The following is a 12,795-nucleotide window of genomic DNA, read 5'->3' on the forward strand; positions in this document are numbered from 1 at the left end:
AAATTGCACCACAAACTTCCAAAATCATTGTATCCCTTCACAGACTCCCGCAGCACAGGCTGGTCATAAACTCAAGCAGGAAACATTGGTGTGAAACATTAATATGCAAATAGAGGCAAGTACAGCTGGTAGAGCTGAGGGTTGAGCTATGACTGCCTGAGCAGTTTTCACTTGTTGAACCTCTGAATTCAGAGGACTGAATAAAGACCAAGAGGGAAAATCAGCATCTTCCAGAAGGCAATGCCTAGTGCAGAACCCAGGAAAGAGTAATTCCTGTTGTGGACTGGGACAAAAGACTGAACTGCTCAAAGCCTGGGGTCTGCAACTCCAGATCCATTGTAGGACAAGCTCTGCTCAGACAGTGATGAAAGAGTAATTCCATTCCATTTATTAATTTTTGATGTCACTTTACAGGAAAGAGTTGCTACGTGCAGCAAGACAGCTTACTGCCTTCTTTAACCTTGCAAATTACAGTAACATCTTCTAATTGTTCCTTCAAAATCAGAAGGTGGTGAAAGAGAGATTAGTGCTATTTAATAGGATCAAGGGCTTTCTACATATAAAGACAGCAATTAAAGCCAGACACACTAATTGTCTGCCCAGATTCAGCATCACTGGCTTTTCTCCAAAGGAAAATCAGGAAATGGTATTGCCAGCTTTCAAGGCTCTCTTGGAACCTCCAGATATAGAGATGAGCTCAGCAGCCAGAGGAGAGAAAACAATGTTGTGTGCAATATGGCACAAATTTTTTGTTTGTTTGTTTTGCTTCTGAAAACTTACTGAGTTAGAGCTCCCAGAATTCATTTCCAGAAGCTAAAATGTCAATCATTTGGTTTTTTTTTTTTTTAAGGTAGCTTATGCTTTTCCTAGAAAAACACACCTAGTGTACTGATCTGTCAGAGGGCAGCACCCTTGTGATGACAGTCCAAGCAGCAGCTGCATATGGGAAAGGTTAATTATTCCCAGCACCACCTTCCTTTGGGACGCAAGAGTTTATCAGGCCAATAGGAGAAACAGTCAGGGTTTGGGCCAGCCAGGTTGGCCATGCTGACTCTTCTTGCTGAGGACAGTCAGGAGGTGCTGAGGAAGGAAGGATGTGATGACAGCAGCCAGCAAAGCCAGGACCCAGAGCAGTGGTGAAGGACTGTCACAGCTTCAATGGGAGAGCAGAGGTAAAGGGTGGGTGCATGGGCAGATCTGGGGAGCTGAACTAAATCCAGGGGTGGGAAGTGTAATGAGTACATCTTGTGGAGCTGCCACAGGACTAAAATGAATTGTTTGTGTTGGAAGTGAAGATCTTGGTGACCAAGTGTTTCTGATTTGGTTGCCTTAGCTGGTGGTGGCAGCTGTTATCTAGTCATGGGAGAGGATTAAAATGTTGAGATAGGAAGCAAAAAGCCATGGTCTGCCCCCTTAAAAACAAATCTGAGGATCTCACTATGGTTTCCCGGTTTTCTTTGGGATCTGCAGATGGGTTTGTCAATAGAAAAACTGAATATTTGTTTGCTATTCAGCACTAGGGTTTAGTGTTATTAACCAGAGTAAATGCAATTAATACAGTCCCTTGGGTTGTTGTATTTTATTAGTTAGTGGTGCTAAAAGGAAGAATTCAAACTATTTTGGAGACTCAGGGAAATATTGTGGTTAAACACAGAGTAAGGGATCCTTGTCTTTCTTCTCCCTCTTGGGTAAACAATGAATTTGTTCAGAGTTCCTAGCTGGGTTTTTAAATGCAGAGTGATGTGGGTAATCAGCTTGGTTGCCATGGTGTTCCACCTTTGCATCTGATGGTGAGAAATACAAGCTCTAGCAGCACTGCACAAAGCTGCTATGCCGGGGCCATGGAAATAAAACAAAGCTGGGTATTATTGCAAGGTACTGTGCAATGCTCTAGCCAGCAGCCTGCTCTGTGGCTGCTTGGGTGGCAGGCACATGAAGGAAAAGTGAGCAGTCATTAAAAAAAAGTCATCCAAGCCACATTCAGTGATGATGAAGCTTTGGCATAGTGCTTGCATAGAGCATTATCCAGGTATTTGCTGTAAAGGAAATTATCTTGGCACTAAGAGCGCAAGCAACTGTCCAGATCCTTGTGAGAGGCACTGGGAAGATCCTGATTACTTCTTAGTGACCTTCTCACAGCCATCCTTAAAACCTACAGAAAGAGTCTCCAACTGTTCCTGGTCATAGGCAGATGTCTAGGGCTGTGTTGGACCCCAGACAGCTGAGGGAAACTTTAGCTTTCCTTACCAAAATGTACCCCATTTTGTGTGGATAAAATATCTCTCAAACCCCTCTTTCCCCTGGTAAAACAACCTGCCTATTTCAACAGTATGCCATTAGCTGGGTGAAATATCATTCATCTCCTAAATCCAGTTCCTGTACCTAGATGCTTCTGAGTTTCTCAAGCTTTCTTTTCACAGGTGGTTTCTCACCCAGCCCTGTTCAAGTTCTTGTTTGGAGACAGTTGCCCAGCTTTCTGTGGGAAACAGGACTGGGTCATGTAGCTTGTGAAATCTCTGTCAGCTAGAAAGGTTTTTCTAGGACTTACTGTTCAGGGAGGTCTCAGTCGTTTCTTATTCTGGTAGAAATGTATGGTTTTCTACTTGGGTAACCAGTCTAACTTTAAACTTCAGGCTCATAGAAATTGATTTTGTGGAGAGAACAGCTGTCTCTCCGTGTTTATGTCCCTTGAAAAAAGTTAACGTACTTGAATGCACGAGCTGCGCCCAGGTGCTCTCACCCGGGTCAGTTACACACTGGAATAGCGCTGCAGGTGTTACAGGGCTTTGATGAGACAAAGAATTACGCGAGCTTCTTGTCACAAAATAGTTACCGCTTTATTGGGGAGTAGAAGAGGAGAGCAGACAGAGTCGGGGGGCATTGGCGGCGGTGGCCGAGGGCAGGCGAGACCGGGAGTGTCCGGGTGCGGAGCCCGGGCGGCCGCGCTCCCTCCCGCGGGCCGGAGCGACTCAGCCCTCCCAGAAACCGACGAAGAAGCTGCACAGCGAGTGCCACCGCTCGGCGCAGTAGGTCTGCGCCGGGTCCTCGGAGGGCTCCGGGCCGGGGGCAAGCGTGGCCGGGCCGGGGTCGGGCAGCAGCCGCAACTGCGCCTCAGGCGGGGCACGGTCCGGGCCGCAGAGGCGGGCGCTGAGCGGCGCTCCCGGGGCGCAGGGGTGCCGCCGCCGCCGCAGCCGGGACAGGATCTGCCGCCAGTAGTGGCGGCTGCGGGCGCCGAAGGCCGGGCAGCGCCGCGGCTCCCCGCGGTAGGCGCAGCTCCGCGCCGCCCCGCCGCCCGCCGCCCGGCAGCTCAGCCGCAGCTCGCTGGCCCCCGCCGCCGAGCGCAGCTCCCAGCGGCACCGCTGCTGCTCCGGCGTGGAGAACCGCCCCGCCCGCGCCTCCTCCGCCGCCTCCCGCTCCGCGCCGCCGGCGGCGGCCCCCAGGGCGGCCAGGGCCAGCAGCGCCAGGGGCGGCCTCATCCTCGGCTTGCCTCAGCGACGGGGCGTCCCGGCGCGGGGCCCTCCCTCCCGCCGCATCTTCCGCGCCCTGCGGACACACAAACTGTGGCAGGCGGTGCCCCGGCGGGAGCGGAGCCCCCGGGGTCCCGCCAGCCCGAGCCGGGCGCGGAGCGGGCTGATCCCTCCAGGCTCCTAACCCCCGGGTCTTTTACTTCGCGTCCGTCCATCCGTCAGCTCCGTCCCGGGACCACCCCACGTGGTGGCCGGGAAGCTGTAACTGGACAGCAGCAGCCGGCGCCCGCATTCGCCGGCTGAGGCATCACAGCTGCGAGCGGCATCGGACAACCCCGCTCTTTCCCCCGCACCCGGTTTTCCCGCACCCCGGTGTTTTCCGCCCAGTCCCGAGGCACTCACGGTGTGCTGTGCGGTGCGTGGCGGTGCGGGGACAGGCGCTCCCCGGCTGCCCGCGGGCGGGCCCGGCACGGGGTTATCAATGCTCGGGGAGTGCCCCCGCCGACGCCCCTCCCCGGCCGCCGCCCGGGGGGACAGCGCGGGGACACGCCGGGAGCGACGTGTCCCGACGGCACCGGCTCGCGGGAAATCGCGGGACACACTCGCGCTTTGTTCGAGGAAGCCGTACGCCGGTACCACAAATCCATCCCGCAACCTCGGCCCTTTCCGAGGTGGCGAGGGAGTCTGTGAGCCGAGCTGGGCTGCGGCAGCTCGCCGGTGCGGGCATCCCCCGGGGCCGTGGGGACAATGGGTGTGCGCCTGGTGCATGCAAGTCAATTTATTTATTTTCCTTTGCCATTGATGGAGGTAAAAGGGACTTTCGTTTCGGAAGTAGAATATCAGTGTGGATTATTTAGGATGATTGTTTTAAAATTTAGTAAGAGTCTTCTCTGTAGGGTGTTTTTAAAAATGCCAGAAGTCTCAAGAGAGCGTAGCCATAACCTTTACGTTACTGCATGTTTGGGGATGGGATATCAGACACCAGTTTCAGAAATCTCTTTTCAGAATTAGGATCTCAAAACCCACATCTACTTCTGTTTCATGGGTGGTGATGTAGTTTGCACATCTGTTCCAAACTCTTCATTGTTCTGACCCTGTCACTCAACGATGGCAGGCCCCCAAGTTACATCAGCAGCACCCTGCTGCCCTCACAGTATTGGATGAGCAGATCAAGAACAGCCCTGCCCAGGAGGACTTGGGAGTGCTGATGGATGAGGGGCTGGATATGACCCAGCAAAGTGCACTGACAGCCCAAAAAGCCAAACATGTTCTGGGCTGCATCCAAAGCAGTGTGGCCAGCAGGGTGAGGGAGGGGATTCTGCCCCCCTGCTCTGCTCTGTGATACCCTAGCTGGAACACTGTGCTGAGGTCCCAGCACAGGACAGAATTGGACCTGTTGGAGTGGGTCTAGAGGAGGGCCATTAAAATAGTCAGAGGGCTGGAAGAATTCTTCTGTGACAAAAAAGAGAAAGATGGGGACAAACTTTTAGCAGGGCCTGCTGTGATAGGACTAGGGATAATTAGTTTAAACTAGAAGAGAGCAGATTTAGATAGATATAAAAAAGGCATTTTTTTACAAAGAGTGTAGTGAGACACTGGAATAGGTTTCCCTGGGAGGCTGTAGATGCCCCATCCCTGGAAAGATTTGAGGCCAGGCTGGATGGGGCTCTGAGCAATCTGATCTGGTTGAAGATGTCCCAGCTTGCTGAAGGGGCTGAACTAGGAGACCTTTAAAAGTCCCTCACAACCCAAACCATTCTATGATATGACAAGAGCAGTTGATACTGACTAATTCATCTTTCTGTGCTAAAAATGAAAGACTTCTGCAGAGTCTGAGAGACTGAGAAAGACTCTTGGAGAAGATGTGGGATTCTCTAATTCAGAGGAGAGGGAACACTTTCAGGTAGCTCTCCCACTTCCTAACTGCGTTGCACAGTTAGAGCTCTCCCTGGCTGGTTGTTTGGAGTGGGAGAGAAACAGCAGAGGAGAGAGGACCGTGAGAAGGAAATAAAATATCTTGGGCAACAAAACATAGGAATGGGTTTACAACCAAGAATCTCAAGAGGAAGCTGCATGGAGTTACATACAAAACTGTGTGGCTCCTTTCTCAGCATGCCACATTGTGTATTTCACTTTCCTGGGTGCTGAGGACTCCCCATGGGCTGTAGGAGGAATTTTGGCCTCTGCCTGAGAGCTGTGGGTACCATGAGGCATCATAAAGGACTGCATTGTGACTTTTAAAATCTTCTATGGCTCCACTGAGCACAAGGCATATCATGTGCCTTGGCTTATTAGTTCACCAGTCGTTGGAGTTGCTTCCAAATTAAGTTCTGAGCACCTGTAATTGTTATATATTATTACACTCTGTCCATTTTTTCACATTCTTGCTGCCACTTATGCAGTGTGAAATGGAGTTGTCTAATATGTTTGAGATAATTTTTATAGGAAATTATACTAAGTACATCAGCTTTGGAGGAAAATATTACTGTGTGTTTTAATGAGCACATTGCTGTTATATTTTTTTGGACAATTTACTTTACATCTCATACAACTCATTAAACTTCAGAAGCTAAGGAAAGAAAATAAGCCAGAATGAGATTTCTCTAGCCTGCCTATACAATAAGTAATCTTTTCTTAGCATTCTTTGCCATTTCTCCTGCTCCTATATTTACACACACATTTCCCTCCCTTATTGTGACTTCTCTTTTGCAGTAAAGCAGGTGTTAGTCCTTGATGCTCATTGCTTTTATATGAATTTTCCTGCACAAGCTGCAATTTCTCTCTTGGATTTGATGGGGATATAGTGGGGGGAAGACCTTTCTTATATTACTAAAATCACTGTATCCTTTTGTGTTTGCAGTTTAAATCTAGTTAGTCTGTGTTACTGTTGTAGCTGGGTTTTGACTGCTCTTTCCCTACTCTCCCCCTACGTTAGAATAATCTTGATAGCCCTAGAAGCAGCTGGTTATGGAGTTATCTTTGAAAACATGATTAGTGTGCACTGTGGCAGAGATCCTTCCCTCGCCTCTGCAGAGAGCCTGAAACAAATCCCTGGGGAGTTAATGGGCCTGCCCATCTGAGCAAATGAAATAGTGTGCTTTACCATGGGAGCTCTACAATGAGGAGTTACAGATGTACCATGTTGGATGTAACCTGGACTTCAGTCCAGATCCTGAACCAAATTCCAAGTTAATGTGAACACTCACAGGACCAGCCTAAAGCGTGAGACTCAGTTCAGTGGGGACAGTGCAAGATCCTGGTCTGAAACAGCTGCAGAAAGCCAAGATGATGGATGCTGATGGAGTGATGTATGCAGGAAAGCATGAAAGGCTACAGGAACCACAAGCTGAACGTGAGACAACAGCTGGCATACAATAGCAAAAAAGGCAAGCACCAAAATAAAGATATCAGCCATAAGACACAGGAAGTAAGGCATGGGCTAAAGCCAGGCATTGTATCCAGTTTAAGCATTACTCTTCAAAAAAAGATAAAGATCAACTGAACTGAGTCTGTAAAAGAGCAAAGAGAGTATCACAGACCTAGAAAACTTATTTATGATGAGATGATTTAAACAAGGGGCTTGTTAACCTAACAAAGAAAAGAACTGAGAAGGCAAATGGTAAAAAATGAATCACTGATTAAAGCTCTCTCCTTATGCATCTTTTTATTTCAGAAGTTCAGATCATAGCCTTAAGCCCACTTTTCATTGGTCAATGAATATATTAGCCTTTAGGTTTTAACTCTGAACTGAAAAACCTATGTTTAGAGGCCACTTTGCAGACTTTGAAGATATTGCACAGGAAACTGTTAGGGCTTTGGCTTCAGGGTTTTGATATTTTAAAATTCAGTTGAATTAATCATTTGTATCTTACAAAAACTCCAGTCACTATGAAGAATAATATCCATTTCTCTTATTCTAGCTTCTAGGATTGCAGCAACAACTGCAAATGATTGCAAAACAGTTTTGTTTTACAAGTGGAAAGTAGTCACAATTTCTAGCCGTGTCATTATAAATTCCTTTCAGAGAAGTGGGTAGTGTAAACAATGTTTATGAATCATAAACTGAAATGGTTTAAATACACAAGACCATAGCTGTGTTTAACCTTCTTGTTTGAGCTATCAATCTTCCAGTTTCTTGGTACTGGCTCAAGAGAATTACATATTTAATGTGTCTACAGGGAGATAGACTGACCTTCCCAATTACATTTAGATCCTATTTAAGCACTTCTCTACAGTCAGACTGATGCCTTTGTCCAGGTTTTTGACATGTTTGTGTGTTGCTTCTTTCATTCCCTGACAACCAAGTGCCACTGGAATTCAACCCAACCTTTTGTTCAAGAGATAGCTTTTTGCAAAATGATAGAAAAGTTGAAGAAACTGCATAGTATTGATCAGGAGATTTATAAATAAATTTCTAATGATGAAGAATTGGTTTGAAATTATCCATATGCCCATCCTTCAGTCAACAGATCGTGCTGCTGATGATTGCTCTCTTGGAAGCCAGGACATTGCACATCTTCAGAATTATCCCAGAATACGTTTTCTCCTAAATTCATCTTCTTTAACAGAAAATGTTCCACATATCCACCATCTTTTCCATCTTGCATTCCCTGCAGGCTTTTCCATGAGCTGAAAAAGTCATTGAGTCATTGCCTTGTTTTCCACCCAGGTCAGGAAGTCTTAGAGAATTCAGTTTTTGGTGGTGGTTCCTGTGCTCCACAGGAGCTGCTTTGTTCCTTGCACTGTGTGTATATTCCTTTCTTTAGCTGACTTGTATATTCTCAACTCAGATTGTTGTGTTTCTGAGTAGAGATGCATAACTACATGCTATTTTTTAAAAGTATGTTATTTTTCATATTTAAGAGGCCACCTCTTAAATGTTCGCTTCTGCAATCTGCTTTCCACTGTGAGGATGCTTCTTTATCAGCCATATAAAGATTGCCATGCTTATTCTTTACCTTCATAAACAAACTTGGGAAGCTTTTTCATTTCTGCTTCTCAAATGTTTGTCAAAGAGTCATTGTTGTCTCCATTAGCAGAGAGCCCACATGACCACTATTTCCTACCTTCATTCTTCACTGTGCAATGACCAGACTGACCTCAGTGTTGACAATGCCCCTTGTTGAGCTGGGTATGGGAGCTGCTAGAGCACCCCTACAACTCCAGGCTTTTCTATCAGCTGATCAAAGCTCTAAGTCTTGTGAAAGGCTGAACTTGAGCTTTGCCTTTCCCGTTCTTTAAGCTTGTTCAAAATAATAATGAAGAAAATCACAGAAGGAATCTATTTCAGCCAGTACTACACAGAGGACTCCATTAGAATGTCAAAAAGACCATTTCCTTTCATAGAATTTATGGCTGGTCATCCTATAGTCAGTTTGAAGAAGTGGGAGATACATTACCCTTTGTTTTAGCAACATGCATACAGACCTACACATAACTGAAACCCCAAACATTGCAGAAGGAAAGTGAGCACCCTTCTGATTTGTCCCCTTATGTTAGGCACAGACAGAAGGATTGGAGGAACCCATTTAATCTGAACATTTCTAGAAATGCAAAGTGTTAAAATTAGCTCAACAAATGCATCTTGACACTATTTCTTGGCTGCAATGTGGTGGAGGTGACCAACATGCCAGGAAAGGCTTATTTCATAATTGAAGTGACAAAAGTAGCTAAAGAGCAGGAGGGTGTGGGGAGCTAAAGCGATGCAGATGATTTATTAAAATGTTATCAGGGAACACTTGTATCAGATGGTGTGAGAGCACGTTGCTATTGCAGCAGCAGCAGGCACAGCACGAGGAGAGCAGGTGGCTGGGGATGGAAAACCTGGACTGGGCATGAGCTGAACGCCCCATCCAGCACACAGAGCAGGAAACATTGCACAGATCACTGAGAAAACTCACGGGGCTGGGACTGCTTCCTTCTCTTCTTCTTTTCATGAAATGCAAGGAAACTTCACATTCTGAAAATGTAAATTGTGAGGGTTTCAATTTAAAAAATATAATTGTAGAGCTTTTTAAGGAGGAAACAAATCATAATTATTTGACAAGCTGTAAATGGAAGACCGAATTCTTTTAAATGTCTTATAAATTGAGTAAAAAGGCTGTATGTTGGAATACAAGTTTAAAAAAAAGATTTCTAAAAGAAAAGGTCTGAACTACCACATTCCAGAAAACCTAAATGGCAAATTTATAAAACTTATAACAATAAACCATCTTGGTATGTCTAATTTAATTTTGTAAAAGATAATAGAAATAGTCAATTTTCTGTAATTGATGAAAATGCAATATGCACAGTGCTTTATGTGTATCTCCATGGTAAAATACCTCTCCTGAAACTGGAGGAGGTTCAGATGTTTAACTTGCCTAGAAAGTCAGTCTATTTGGACTGAATTCTTTTGCCACTTGCTGAAGGCTGGAGATTGGTTTTCCATGGTGTGACCTGATATGTAGACTATTACAGCAAAAAGTAAATGAATTATGAAAGATGTCATGTACCTAAAAGGTGGATGCTTTTCTACAGGAACCCCATTTTTTGGTGGATTATGTTTATTTTTGCATTGTGGTTTTATCTCAAGTTCCAAAATAGTGGGGAGAATGCTGGTGTATTAGATACAAGCAAACAATGAAGTTGGCCCTGTCCTATAAATTATTGTGATTTTTATGGGGCAGAAATACAGAAGGCTGTGCAAGCCTTTATATACTCTGTCAGTGTACAATTGGTGGCTCCTGTATTACAAAATTCAAATGAGTTTGATATCTTGTGTTTCTTAAGTAGAACTATACTCTGCATAAATATCAAATAAATTAAAACACCATACACCATAACAAAGAAACTTCAAAGAAAAACCCCTGAAAATAGAACAACTAAGAATGTAAGAAAGTAAAAATTACTTTAGGCAGTTGACTCTCATATTCCTGCTCCTTTGCATTTGCCTTGTCACTACTCAGGCCACTGAGTTTCCACATCCCACATGGTCAGGTTTGTGTCTTTTCTTCTGTGAGGCAATTAAAGTTGCTTTCTCTTTTCTGCATCCTGGTCTCTCTGGGCCTAAAAGGCTCTATTAGAAATGGAAAATAGTTTTTCTCTACCCTGACTGATTAGAAGAGCATAATGATGAGACCCTTAGGATTACTGGATCAGGCAGTAACAGAATCATAGCAAATACCACAGTGTCCTGCAGGGAAGGAGCTGCTTGTAGGGCTTGGAAGATGCAGGCAGCAGGCACAATAGAGCAGTGGGATTGCATGCAGGCAGGCTGAGATTTAGGGAAAATTTGGTTTGTGGTACAAGATTGCATGCATGATGTTAGGTGCTCGGCCCAAGGGCTACCAAAATCTCAGTGACTCCTTCTGCCCAACACATCCAGCTCTCCCCAGTGAACCCCTTGGGGGGTGCTGAAGTTCCTGTATTTTCCATGGTAACCTGTGTCACTAGACTGATGTTACAGAGCTTTTGTTCCTGGAGCAATATGCCATGCAGGGCTCTTCTCCTTTCTTACCACATCTGATACCTTTGCCAAGAGTGATGGGTCTGCTGCCTCTAAAATCCTATAGTGTAAGTCACCATATAAGGCTAAAAACTGCCTGCTTCATTGGAAACCCTCCTAGAGCTGAGGCTCAGAGACAGCAATGAGCATTTCTTGAAAGGAAATTATGATTTTTCTAAGGAATGCAGAAACATTAGTTTCAATAATCAATGGCATTAAATTATGTGAAAATTTTACCTTGTACTACTATTCTACATCCAAGGGCTTTGGGCTTTTTGGGTTTTTTTAACTGAATATAGATTTCCTTCATCTTAGTGTGTTTCCCAGGAATGACTCTCATGACTGGACTGCAGGGGAGCAGGAACGTTGTAGCAACACTTAAAGACAGAATATATATTTGGAAGCATATGACTTGAGGCATTGTTTGAACTCAGCTTGTGCCACCCCAAAATTACATGTTTCAGCTTTATAAAGTAAGGCATACTGAACAACAGTTGAAGCTCAACAAAGCATTTACAATTCAAATTTTGTGCCTGTCTAGCTTGCCTGTCACTGAACGTTAGGATTAAATTCACAAAGGGGGTTGTTCAGAAGCAAAATAAAATGCTGCTTCTATTAAAAAAAAAAAATTAAAATGTAGTGCACATTCAGATAAGCAACTGTTGTACATTATCTGGAACCAAAAGTGATGGTAACAGTGAGTGCAGTGACCTGTGCTGCAAATAAAATCAGTTTGCATTGTCAGATATCAGCTCAGCACAAAAGGCATTATGTTTTATCTCTATTCCCCTCTCCCTGGACTCGCCCCATCTGTGCTGAGGTGATGCCTCTAAGGATCATCTCAGTAACTTTTGAACACACTTCAAGGAAATAGCTTCCACTACAAACATCTTTCAGAGTACTTTGTACTTCTTCAGTACATAGCTGTCAGCAGTACAGTGAAAATCCAACCTCTTTTTGAAAGGAGCCTGCAGTGAGCTGCTGAGTCCCCCCAAGCCCTATTGTTCCCAGTTACAGCTGCTCTGTGTGCCACCTGTGATGGTAACACGTGTTTGGGGTTTTCAAACCCTTGAAGAGCTTAAAAACTGTAGGCTGGTAGCACACTAAGGAAGTACCAGTCTGGTGAAACTGTAATTCATAGCTTGGGTGCACTGGTACTACAGGATAAACATTCTTAGAGCAAAAATTAGGGTTATTAATCACCATTATCCATTAATTTATTGTCACAATGTGGTTTGGCAGTACTAATATTCTGCTATAATCCAAGACATAAGAGGCAATGCCAAATTTCCAGTTTCATCTCTTGAAACTCAGCTCTTTTATGTATTTCTCTCCTTCTGTTAGCAAATGTGGACCAAGAACGTTTGTCATGATGTTATCTCTGATGATTATGTTATTGACTTAGGCATTAGTAAATATTCTGTATTCTGTTTTATTTTATGCATTCATTTATTTAAAATCTCTAGCTGGTTCAGCTTTGTTACCAACAGCCAAAAATTACAACTAGTTTGTTTGCTCCTTGGATTTTGTTACTCCCTTTCTCTTACTATCCTGCATCCCTGGCTTTTTCCCCATCAGCTAGTCAGTCTAGCCAGGTTTTCCTCTCACCCTGAAGAAGGTATCTTCACTTGATTCAGGAAATTGCTCCAGACACATTTGACTCTTTGGCCTAGATTTCCCCTGACTGTAATAGAAGCTCAGACAACTTGCTCACGTTTCATGCAAAAGTCATCAGCAGATGTGAGCCCATGAAATAGAACAGACTCCATTCAGCCAGTTCAGATTTAAATATGAAAAGAGTAAAATAAAGTGATGTGTTCTCACTGGGGGTGGGAGCAAAGA

At 44.8% G+C, this 12,795-nt stretch overlaps 1 protein-coding gene across 1 annotated transcript; it reads right to left on the reverse strand.

The window, feature by feature from the left end:
• Positions 1-2,812: 2,812 nt before the first annotated feature.
• FGFBP3 (fibroblast growth factor binding protein 3) lies at positions 2,813-3,476 on the reverse strand. Its single transcript, XM_059850773.1, has one exon. The coding sequence runs from the start codon at positions 3,474-3,476 to the stop codon at positions 2,970-2,972; it is 507 nt and encodes a 168-aa protein (XP_059706756.1). The 3' UTR covers positions 2,813-2,969.
• Positions 3,477-12,795: the final 9,319 nt, after the last annotated feature.

The sequence above is a fragment of the Haemorhous mexicanus genome, chromosome 7 (genome assembly GCF_027477595.1).
Source record: "Haemorhous mexicanus isolate bHaeMex1 chromosome 7, bHaeMex1.pri, whole genome shotgun sequence".
Classification (NCBI taxonomy): Eukaryota; Metazoa; Chordata; class Aves; order Passeriformes; family Fringillidae; genus Haemorhous; species Haemorhous mexicanus.